Source organism: Hyperolius riggenbachi, chromosome 2, assembly GCF_040937935.1.
Source record: "Hyperolius riggenbachi isolate aHypRig1 chromosome 2, aHypRig1.pri, whole genome shotgun sequence".
Lineage (NCBI taxonomy): Eukaryota > Metazoa > Chordata > Amphibia > Anura > Hyperoliidae > Hyperolius > Hyperolius riggenbachi.
Window position 1 is genome coordinate 295,099,164 of NC_090647.1, and position 13,086 is coordinate 295,112,249.

The following is a 13,086-nucleotide window of genomic DNA, read 5'->3' on the forward strand; positions in this document are numbered from 1 at the left end:
TAGGTGGCGTAATTAGTGTCTCAGCAGAACTGATTAACCACAACTGTGAATTTCCCCAAAACATACACTGCTGGTCCACAAAACATACAGTACTAGTCCACAAAACATACAAGGTTGGTCCGCATAGCCTGCGGGGTTGGGAGGTTCTAAGATAGTGGATGGCAAGTAGTGACAACTAGTGTATGATGAGTAGTGGCATGTACTAAGTGACAAGTAGTGACAGGTAATGAGTGACAAACAGCGACACATAGTGGGTGACAAGAAGTAACAGCTAGTCAGCAATGAGCAGTGACAGGTAGTGGGAGATGAGTAGTGATAGCTACTAGTAGTGACAGTTAGTGGGTGATAAGCTGTGACAGGCAGTGGATGTCAACCAGTGACGGCTAGTGGTTGGCAAGAAGAGACAGCTGGTGGATGATAAACAGTGACAAGTAGTGGGAGATGAGTATTGACAGCTAGGGGGTGATGAGCAGTGACAGTTGGTGACAAGTGGTGACAGTGATTGATGAGTGGGGACAGATGGTGGGTGGTGGGAAGTGAAAGCTAGCTAGGTGACAAATAATGACAACAATCAGGTGATATTTAGTGACAGCTTTTTACAGTGACATGTTTCCTGTTAATAAGACAGAATGAGCATTACCCGTCTCTTCCCTCAACTCCTGCCAGCACTGTTCTTCTCAATGTGTGTTCTCATGCTGGAGGAAAGGCCCGATCCTTTAGACAACATTGTAGGGCCAAGGCCGTGCGGACGCACTGCTCGTTTGTAAGCAAGCAATGTGTTCTGTGCGGAGAGGGGGGGGGGGAGTGGAGTGATGCGGGAGTAATGTTATGCAGCTGGTGAGGGAAATGGGGAGAACAATGGTCTTGCCCATTGCTTGGCCGGAGCCATCCATCAGGATGGATCGCTGGCTGAATGATCGAGAGGGGTTGGTGGCTGCCGTACACATGCTGGATTCTCAACAGAGGTGGTGGTTATTGGCCACCTTGGGCAAGTTTCATCTGCCGTGTGTACGGAGCTTGTATTGTCCAATTACACAGCAGGGGAGGGTGAGAGATGGCAGATGGCAGAAGACCTGGCTGAGCTCTCATGACTTAAAGGGGATTAGGAGCATGCTTTCTGAATTAGGATTATATTTAGGTCTGTTTGGTTTCTGCCTAGAAATGTTGTATGTGGACTACAGATCCCCACTTTTACAAATTCCTCATAGCAGAGAGCAGTTTAGCAAAGTTTTGTTCTTTTCAGCATATCTGTTTAGTGGATGCTCTTCAGTAATACAGAATACAAGGTAAGAAAGTACCTATGAACATACAACTTCTGATTGGCTATGCCAGTCTGTGAATCAAATGCCAGGGCAGGTGTACAGTCCTGAACATGGCAGTGCTGAGGAACTGTCACGAAAATCTTAACATTTAAAACACATACAAACAAGAAGTACATTTCTTCCAGAGTAAAATGAGCCATAAATTACTTTTCTCCTAGGTTGCTGTTACTTACAGAAGGTAGTAGAAATCTGACAGGTTTTGGGGTAGTCCATCTCTTTATGGGGGATTGTCAGCATGGCCTTTACTCTTTATAAAGACATTCCCTGAAAAAGATTTATACAAAGATGGTGGGTGCTCGCTGCACACTTTTTTGGCTGTTAGACAGAGCAACTGCCATTCACTAAGTGCTTTTAAAAATAAAGAAAACTCTGAGAACCTCCCATGAGAAGATCGGCTAGTCCAAAATCTGTTGATAATGTCAGATTTCTACCACCTACTGTAAGTGACAGCAACATGGGCAAAAAGTAATTTATGGCTCATTTTACTCTGGAAGAAACGTACTTCTTATTTGTATGTGTTTACATGTATTTTACATTTTAAGATTTTCGTGACAGAGGTCCTTTCAGTGGAAAAATTATATTGAAATTATCTCTAAGGAATCCTCTACTCTTTTGATCCTTCTTACCAGGATATGGATATAAGCAAGCAGAATTGTGAGACTTAGGGATACAAGTGCCTTTCAGTGTTGCCTGTGGTGCTTCGCCTAATGTACAATTTGGCAAGTCAAGCCTAATTACACTATCAGGCTGGAAAATACCATATATTAAAATTTGTAGATAGAACAGAGGCGCCACAAGAATAAAAACAATACTTAAAATATTAACAATTGCTTAGGAGGCAGTGGTGGACTTACCTCCTTCAAGCAGACTCAACAAACTGTGTACTCAACAAAATATGTTTTATTGGTACACTCCAGGGGTTTAGTCACAACGCGTTTCGCAGGTCTATACCCGCTTCATCAGGCAGTAAAAAGTAGGAGCCCACAACAGCAATATGTCAACATTACAAAGGCGCCAGGTGTAATGCTGACATATTGCTGTTGTGTGCTCCTACTTTTTTTAATATTTTAAGTATTGTTTTTATTCTTTTGGCGCCTCTGTTCTATCTACAAATAGTATATATCCACCCTTGGTGGAGGGGGATACCCCTTTTTTCTTCACGTCTACAGAGAGCGACTTCTTAATCCTGAGTGAGGACAGGTCAATCTCCTCACCAGCTTATACAGTGGTTGCCTGGAGGTAACCCTGGTTTGTGAGTATAAATTTTACTCCTTTTCATTATACCCAATTGCCTTGACATACTACACTATATTGGGCTCTTGGTTCTCTCTTCTTATTCATATATTAAAATGTACTTCAATTGAGAGCTATACAGAAAGTGCCATTGTTGACTTACCTTAAAAAAAGGCCACTTGACTGACTGATTTGCTGATCTTCCACTTCTAAAGGTACACTCGTTAGATTAGCAGCAGATAGATCATCAGATAGATTTCTTATCTATCTGATGTGTTTAGGAACATTTTTTTACTAGGATAAGAATTCCAATAGATTTCAGTTTGAAATCTATTGAAAATCGATCTGATGGCATTTTTTTGCCATCAGATTTCCATTAGGGCCAATGCAAAATGATAAGCAATCTCAACAGATCGACCTACATTTTCCACCCTGCCAGATCGATAGAAATCAATAGAAATCGATCGAAATCGGCCGCCAATCGGTCGATCGGTCAACCGATTTGCAATCGACCAATCGGTCGATCGATTTTGATCCATCGATCGGCCAGAAAATCGGCTGAGTGTATGGGCCCCTTAACTCGCTCTAAATAACTAGCAAAGAGTGAGTATTCAGATCAGCTACTCTGACTTCACTCTGATTGAAAAAGCTGCAAACTGCAGCAGCCAAAAGATCAGCGTGACAGCCATGTAACCATTGTTTTTTAAACAAATTAAATATGGCAGCCTCCATATTCATCTCATTTCAGGATTCCTTTAAATGAAAACCAGTCTAAATTGCCTCTGATTAATAATGCATTTATAATACATTATTGATTTTGTTGGCTTAGAGGGATCAGAGAGAGCCACCTGGTTGCTTATTGCTTATACGTTTATCCATTATTACCAGCAGCCAATGTAGTATACCAGCAAGGCTGGATTTACACTTTTTCTGTCCCAGACCAAGTTTCTTGTGGTTCCACTTCCATGTGCAGCAGCCACCTCTACCCATACCATGTGCATACCCTGGTATCATCTTCATACAAGTTGCCCCGTGCTTTCTTTTATAGCAGCTCCCCTCTTCCATGTGTTGCCCCTGGTTTGCAGCCCACTCTTCCATATGAAGCAACCCCTCTGTCATGTCCAGCCACCCCCTCTGACAGGAGCCACCCAAGGCCCAAGCCTTTGTGGCCTTTCCTGGGATGCAGCCACTTATACCAGTAATACTGTAGATGTATGTTTTTTTGGCAGCTTCCCTGTGCCTCTTTCTGCTTGTAGCAAAGCATATATTCCCTTCTGGTCTGTGCCTAGATCACTGATCAGACGTTATGTTAAGATAACAGATCAGAGATCTATTACTCTATTTACAGACATGCAAGTAATGCTGCCTCACACAGCCATAGGAAGTGGTTTGTACCCATGTTGGAAAAAGAAGGGACACCTCAGGAACCTGGAGATGGCAGACAGGAAGCTATCAGACCAGAACATCAAAGGAATGTGTACGTTTATATGAAATTCCTATTCCCTAAGATGTGGAACACCTCTTTACCTTCCGTAGCTAAGGAATCCCTGACTGAGGCATGTTCCTCTTCTTGGCTTTGAATTCTGTATGTGCTTATAATCATAACAAAGGGACAGTGTAATATAACAATAGGAAGCCATCAGGATTCTCAGATCGTAGAGATTAGGGCGTACATTATCTGAGAAAAAAAAAGTCATGGAATTTTGACTTCCAAATCCATCAGTTTCATATCTTTATTAAGAAAAATTGACAAATCTTCAAAAGCATTATAAATTATAAACTATATGCTTAAACATGTGTTTATTAGTATTTCAGATGTACTGGACGTTTACACTGTGACAATAATTATTCTATTAATTGCAGCATTAATAATGCCGGCATGTAAGATAAGGGGAAACATAAATGATAATAGTGTATATACTGGAAACAAACATCAAAACGCTTGCCACAAGATACGTTATTCTGTGAGGACCTCACACAGAATTATGTGCACAGGCATTGAAAAATCTACTAAAATTACCATGAAGTGTTTTTTTTTCCAAGGCTTAAGAGATCATTGCTTTTCCGTGCAAACTGCTAGTAATATGAATTATTAATTACAGCAAAAGACAACAAAACATGATAGCATTCCAATTGCAATTAAAGTGTTTTCCTAACTAATCTCCACAATAAACTATTTAATCAGTATATAAATTGTTAAACTGTAAAAAAAAGAGAACATTTTTAGTATCTATTCTAATTATTATATAGTTTAATAAGAAAATGTCCAAATTATAAAATGTCAGGATGGATGGATGGATAGATGATAGATAGATACTTTAGACAGACAGGCGATACACATTAGACCATAATGTCAGTACCATTCTCCTTTCATCACTTGTTATTTATTACTGTATGTTTTCCCCACAACTGTGTGTATTGGTAATTTGGGCATGTATTTCAAGTCTATATGAACAATGTATACATTTGTGCTTTTCACTCTTATTTATATCCTTTTATATATTGTACCAAAAAAGACAGTGCTATACAGCAGGACTATACAGTATTATCTTTATTAATTAATAAATAGATAGATAGTGGAATTGTTTATCCATTAAGAAGGTTATTCTGACATAAATGTAGTAACAGAACCTATATACTGCTGCTTTGGTTAATACAGTACTATCTGCACAGAGTTTGTATGTTCTCCCTGTGTCTGTGTGGGTTTCCTCCAGGAACTGTGGTTTCCTCCCACATCCCAAAAACATACAGATAAGTTAAGCGGCTTCCCCCTAAAAATTGGCCCTAGACTATGATACATAAGCTACACGATACATACATAGACATATGACTATTGTAGGGATTACCATAGATTGTGAGTCCTTCTGAGGCACGAATAAGGGACAAGACAACATACTCTGTACAGCACTGTAAAGATGTTGGCACTGTATAAATACACAAAAATTATAATAATATAATAGATGAGTGACGTCTAAGGGATCCACACTTGCAGCAATCTGTTAAAGTGTAACTGTCGGGCATAAAATCAAAAATCAATTCTTTATTTTTATCTGGTAAACAAGTAATAAGGATGCTAACCAGGCAATCCAAAAGTTAAAATCTTTATTACTTTTCTTGTTTATAAATGATCATTCCCCAGTTTACCTGACTCTTATCTGGTACGTTGCCGCACAAAGGAAGTTGCAGGGCATGCTGGGTTGTCCTTTTTTGCTTCTGCACATTAGTTAAGTCTGAGGGGAAATAAATAAGCAAAAAAAGACAACCCAGCATGCCCTGCAACTTCCTTTTAGCGGCAAAGTACCAAATAGGAATCAGGTAAACTGGGGAATGATCATTTATAAACAAGAAAAGTAATAGAGATAACTTTTGGATTGCCTGGTTAGTATCCTTATTACTTGTTTACCAGATAAAAATAAAGAATTGATTTTTGATTTTATGCCCGACAGTTACACTTTAAATCTTTCAGCAATTTTACCACTACTGTGTATATATTATGAGGGCATGCCTAACACATTTATTCAGTTACATTCAACCATACTGTATGCATGCAGTGTGAGACTGAAACAGCTTGAATTTAAGTGAAAACACTGATATGTACGGCACACATGTTGGGTAAGATTGCCCAGGAATTTCGTCATTATGCCTGGTACACACCATGCAATTTCCTGTCAAATTGACAAGTCAAACCGATCCTTTCCGAAAGGTCCGATTTCTGATCGGTTTTATGATCTTTTTTGTACAGAAGTGATTGATCCGAAAAACAATTTAAAATCAGATTGGACCTGTCAGAAACTATTCATTCAACCTGCCATTCTGATGAGAAATTGCATTGCATGGTGTGTACCAGGCATTAGAGTGTTGCATTTGGGGCCAGAAAACGTGCAATTTATTTATAGGCATCTAGCATCCGCTGCAAACATCAAAATGTGCAATACAACCCAAATGTACATCAGTTCAACCAATGTACAACAATCAATGAAATCCCTGTGTGTGGCGGTTTTGTATACTTTGAAGTTATATTTTTTGATGGACGAAAAAATCCTATTTTGTACCCAGAAGTGATGACACTTCTGGGTATGAAAAACCAAAGAAAATCTGCAATTATCAAAAAACAGAAAAAATATCAAAGTTACAATTAAAGGAAAATTTTATGAAGTGTTTATTAATTTCCTGACATGCCAGAAGTTGTAAAAGTGAAGGAAATGTCATTATAGGCAGCAGACTTGTCTCCTTTCACGCAGGGAAATGGCTTGTGTGACTTTACTGGGGGAGTTGACTTGTTAGGCATACACCCTTGTATTAGCATGTGCTGACCTAACATGGGAACTGCCAGTCACCAGCATCCTCCTCCTCCTCCCCCTTCTGCTTCCAGTGACAGCTCTGGTGTAAATACTGCATGACGGGACAACTCTTTTCCACTTTTTTTTGGCAGATGAATAGAGAGGGAGATGCTAGGCTTTTGCTGTCTTCTTCCCTGTGTGTAGATAGAAGCATATATATCAGCTAAGAATGTTTACTGAGTTCTGTTAGTGTGAATGAAGTGAAGAACTTAATTTTTTTCACTTTTGCATGCTAAACTTGCTGCAGGACCTCAGCGGATAACATATCTTTTATGAACTTTTCCATTAGCATCCTGCTCTGAAAATAAAGTCTTTGGAGAAAGCTTTAGCATCAGTAACACTCAGAACCGCTCCCATGCCTTTTTTAAGCTGACATTGCGTCTTTGCTGAACTTCAGGAAGAAGGAGACAGATGTGTGCTAACTTCTGTTTTTCTCGTGCCTTTTTTCATGTTTTGTAGACTCTCTGGATTGCAGTATAAAGAAATCTTCTGTTCTGAGCAGGCAGGGTGCTTGCATCTATTTAAAAAGCGAAGGTCTGCCCTGATCCTGCTGCTTCACAAGGGACCACTGCAGATGAGCAGGCTACTCTACCACCACTCATTGCCTTGATGCAGCACTGCTGCTGGGATGTCTGCTACCATCTGACTCTTTAACATTTACTTTGTGGTTTTTGGTGCTATAGAAGGGTGCAGAAACTTGAGAGTGCGAGTTTGGGTGCGACATTTCTTCACATGCTCCCCCTTCATCACCACCCCTGCAGATTTCAGATCAGACAGTCACTTCCTGAGCTTCTGATCTCTCACTGGACTATTTTTTTTCTTTCTTTTCTGTAAAGATTAGTAACAATTTTAGAGAGAGAGGTTGCAGCCTTGTTTTGAGTGCTTCTGGATTAGGCTACAGATAAGAAATATAAGACTTATTATACAATCCTAGTGACTGCCACTTTTTAACCCATTGTTGTAATGCATATTCCTGTAGACCCCAGCACCAGCCGGCGCTTTACTCCTCCATCCACCTCTTTCTCCTGCGGAAAAATGGGAGAGAGCAACGGGACCATCAGCTCCTCTGGTCCGGGGAGGACAAGGACGGAGATACGGACAGTAGTAGACGTCCTTGCGGATCATGCAGGAGAACTGGTCAGAACTGACAGCCCCAACTTCCTGTGCTCTGTTTTACCTTCACACTGGCGGTGCAACAAGACCCTACCAGTAGCCTTCAAGGTAATATGAATTTTATCATAGGAATGAGCTATTATGCTGGATATTAATCGTGTTTAAACATAGATGTGTATGTGTGTGTAGATGTTATTGTGTTGCTGTATAACTTAAATGAACATATTCTGTGCCCTGAAACTATAATCATACTCGTACTGGATCCTACAAAAGCATCAATGTACATATCGTTACTATAATTGTGAAGTGCAAATGGAGATTGTTTGCATTATACAAACCTAAAATAATAGCAGTCATAAGATCAAAAGCAAGAATGCATATATTATTATACTGTACTATAAAATAAATTCAGACTGGTTCAATAAAGAGTTATTTTTTTATAGTAAAGTACAAAATAATATTCCTTTATTAAATCAAACTCTGAGGATGCAGGCTAAAAAAATTTTGGTGTTGGGTGCAATATTTTAGAATATAGTGCTACATAGATAGAGCATCACAACCGAACGTGGCTAAATGTTGCAAATCTTGTTTTAGAACTTATACCTAAAAACAGTACCACATTTTTAAGAAGCAATCAAAAACGTATGATAATTAAAGTACAATGCATGATGATACAATGACAGCCAAACCCTAGACAATTCTACTGAGGTTGAAAGATGTTCCTAAACCAAACTGAGTGAATGGGAGCTGGTTATGAAGTATGGTTTGGTATAATCGGTACACCACTTCAGAGACCAGCAGCTTAACCTCAGTACTACACTTTCTTCCCTTTCACAGATTATCATACCTAATAATCAAAGTAAGAGCTTACTATAACCATTAATACTACAACAAAAATATCTCTACCTCTGTAGCTTTATCTGTATTACAGAACCAACAGTTCTGTATACTTGAAACTGACATAGCAAAATTATGATTGAAGAATACAGCTAATATTTAGCTGTCACCAAAATAAATGGTTTACAATATACAAGCAATTTAGTATTTTCTTTCAGGTACACAGGGTACAGTGAGGATAATTTGTTACCCAGGGAAGGTGTGCTCACCTCACAAGTACTGTATATACTTTTTATTATTATTGTTATTATTATTAGCAGTAGTAATAGTATGAAAGGAAGTAGAAGTATTGATAGTATTAGTGATGGAAGTAGTACTAGTCATTGTAGTAGTAGTAGTATTTTTTCTTATTCTCCACTCACCCAAGCAGATCTTTGATGCAAACTTAACTTTGCTTGTCAGGTGTAATGTTTATGCTTTTTAAGAAATAGCTGCATAATTTTTTTAAAGATTAAAATGACGTCAGATTTTACCATATATTATGAAAGATGTTGTTAAGTGAATATTTTTTTTTTTCTTCAGTAGAATGTGTAGTTAGAATTGTGGTACACCTAAAACTCAAATTGCATGCTTTTATTTAACATATATGGTGTTTGATGGTGGGAAAGCAGTGGGTAGGCATTTAACACATTCTAAACATGAGATCTTTGTGGTCAGACGAGCTATAGCTGAGAAACACACATCTCACTGAAGTTTTGTTGGAAAAAAATGTACAGTCTGAACCGTGAGTTAACATAGGTAGTGTGACAAATGAGCAGTTTTGAGGTCTGTACTGCTGTACTGCTCAAGTGCAGATGCAGATGCTATGCTGCATGACTGAATATATACAAAAAATGTTAAAGATAAAGGTGTGAAAATGGAGCACTGTTTCCTTCTACGCAGAGGATATTTTTATAATGTAGAGGATATTTTTATATATTCTGCTGTGCAACCAACTTTAGACATGGTAGACAGGCAGACAGAAAGATAGATAGATAGATAGATAGATAGATAGATAGATAGATAGATAGATAAATAGATAGATAGATAGATAGGTAGATAGATAGATAGATAGATAGATAGATAGATAGATAGATAGATAGATAGATAGATAGATAGATAGATAGATAGATAGATAGATAAAGAGAGAGATAGATAGACAGAAAGATAGATAGACAGTATATAGAAACACTTTATTATAGTAAAGTGTATTTAGCCTATTAAAATATACTTAATGCTGTACATAACAGGAAATAATACATATTTTAATATTTTAATAACACCAGGAATGTTTATTTCTGTGAAAATTGCAAAATATACAATATTTTACTGCAGTATTATAGAAAATATACACAAATATGAGACTGTAATATTGTTATTATATGAAAATTGCTGGCTATGAGCAGTAAAGTCAATATAGAGAGAACATTAAACCAATAAGATAAAGATACTTATTTTGTAGAGGTACACGGAAAAGGTTTTACATACATTAAAAAATTAATAACAGTACATTATTTATTACATTTCCATAAGAAAGAAGGAAAGACACAGAAGGATGCAGAAAAACATAGGTAGTTACAAGATTTCATTTAAAATATTTACAAAAAGATATTCTGAATAAAACAAGAATAAAATACCATACGAGATATATCATTTCAAATACAACAGAAATCTAAAAATAATGAAATAAAGGAATCAACCCCCTTCCCCCCAAATAAAAGTAATAATATATGTAAACCCAACTGCAAGCATTCTAAAGGTGGCTATACATAAGAAATTAATAGTCCAATCAATCTATTTATACTCATGCCCTGTAGTACAGACCAGTTTTCAGTTTAAACATGATTGGGAACACTGACACTATCAATCTTCAGTTTTACTGCTCATGTAGTACAAAACTGTACATCCCTTGATTGGGCAAACACCAGATTGAACTTTTGAACATTTACTATCAATCAGGATCACACCTTTGATAACTTACTACTTGAAGTTATCCGAAGGTAGTGAGTCAATTACGGGCAGAATCAAAATGACCTCATATCTGGTAAACGTAAAATTATTAAGTAAATTGTACAATTGCAATATACAGTAAAATATGTTATTTCTGATTATTTGAGCATAATAAAAGTCTATCACCATACCTTCCTCTGAAATGCCAATGCATCAATTAAAAACAGCATCCCTAATATGTTGAAAGTATTGACTTGTGTAAGATCTTTTACATAGTGTCATCTATTTTATAAATGTCTGTATATATTGAAAGAAAAAATTGATCACTGTTATAAATAAGGATCACAGGTATACAACCACCGAGACACACCGAGACACAGAACAAATATGGAACACATTTCTGCAAGTTTAGAAGTGATCTGATCTACTAAACTGCAGAAACTGTGATGTAGGTCTCAACTAAGGATATGGTTGAGTTCTGTAATTTAAAAAAAAGGGCTCATGATTTAAAAATGTCAAGTTCTATATAATGGCTTTGTCATTAACTTGGATGTCAACCTTCCAAAAAATGTTACTGCTTTTAATAAAATACTTACCTTTCTCATGTAATTCTTAACATTCCAGCACCTACTGTATTTAATGGTATTTCAGTGCTAAATTCACTGGTAGAAAAAAAGCTTGATAATTATTCTTGTGTTTGAGTTTAATCATTATTGAACATTAAATATTTAAATAGTGTATTTCTGGCTTCTGGGTCTTTCCTGACAATGGCATAAGTGCCTCTATGTATGTACACACAATAGTATTTTTCAAATAAGGCAACAGACCTTTGCATATGCTGATATACTTAATTTAAGATCTTTTATTCTACAGGTGTTGGTGTTATTTACAGATTTTCAGTCACAGTAATCTTTTTCTTTAAAACTGATGTTTGGAACAAGATGAATGTAAGAAAGAGAAATCATATGCAGCAGCAATTTACCAATTAGTCACAAAAATGCTGTTGCCAAATCCATTAGTGTCCAATTTACAGCGGCAATTTTGTAGTGAAATGACACTGGAGGAAGAGACACTGAACAGTTACTGCATGCAGCACCCAGGCACTGGTCTGTGTCTCATAGCAACGTGTGGACTCATGACTGTCTGTTCTCTGCAAATATGTCTGGCTTTTAAACAAAAGACCCCCAAATACATTAAGTTTACACTACTGATTACTCGGCAACTGCAACATGAATTTGAAAAGAGTCTTGATTTTACGCTATGCTTTGATCTTGCCTGACGGTAATTCTAACCCTATGGATGACTTGTATTCTAACTCTAGAAGATTGTGTTTAGAAGCTATTGAGAATTATTTATACATGCATTTCTAGGGACGACTCACATAGACCTTCCATTGTGTTCTGGCACACACTGTGAAATCCTGATCTTCTCATACATTGTACAGTGACTACGAGGTTAGCCCTTTCATTGCAGCGGCGTAGCAATAGGGGATGCAGAGGTTGTGACCGCACTAGGGCCCCTGGACCAGAGGGGCCATTCTTCATCCATCTTATTAGCTTTTCATTGGTGCTATACTGGTAATTAACACCTCTATATGTGCATTGCATAGTGGTAATCCTTAACTAAGTGTTTCATTACTCTGATTACACCTCTCTGACACTGTCTTTGGTAGGTTTTGGGGCTTCATATCAATAGAGTGCTTGGGGCACCATGCACAACTTGCAAGCTCCTTAATTAACTACGCCACTGCACTAGAGTCTCAATCCCAACCAGTATGCTGTATGTCTGTCCCCCCAGGTTATTGAGGGTTTGCTCCAGTTTTTTTCAACAACCCAAAAACACTGGCAGGCTACTTGGCTTCCCCTCAAAACCGGCCACTAATTGCGAGGGACATAAAGGTGTCCACACACTACTCGATTTTTTTTATAGTTTAGACAATAGACTCAACACAAACATTGACTAATGAAAATCTGTTGAAACTATGGCATTTCTGATTGATATTAAGATCAAAATATTGATTGTATAGATCAGAAATGCCTGTTCTTGCTGCAATCGCCAGAAACTCCTGGTGGCTGAACAGAGCAGCACACAATCAAGGCACTGCATTGGGTTGATTGATATTAAACAACATTCTTGCTAGCATTCTTGTCCAATTTCAAATGGTGATTGATATCTTTTAACTGGTCTACCACTATTCTTATAATGTATGGCACCCTTTTTATTGTGTAACCTGCTGAGGGACTGTTAGGTAT

At 37.6% G+C, this 13,086-nt stretch overlaps 1 protein-coding gene across 1 annotated transcript in view; it reads left to right on the forward strand.

Annotated features, from left to right (window-relative positions):
- Positions 1–7,748: 7,748 nt before the first annotated feature.
- The window catches only part of RUNX3 (RUNX family transcription factor 3), a 59,307-nt gene continuing 53,969 nt past the window's right edge, over positions 7,749–13,086 (forward strand). Inside the window, exon 1 of the mRNA XM_068268959.1 lies at positions 7,749–8,116. Coding sequence (XP_068125060.1) covers positions 7,859–8,116 — 258 coding nt within the window. The 5' untranslated portion in view covers positions 7,749–7,858. The remainder of the gene's footprint in view (positions 8,117–13,086) is intronic.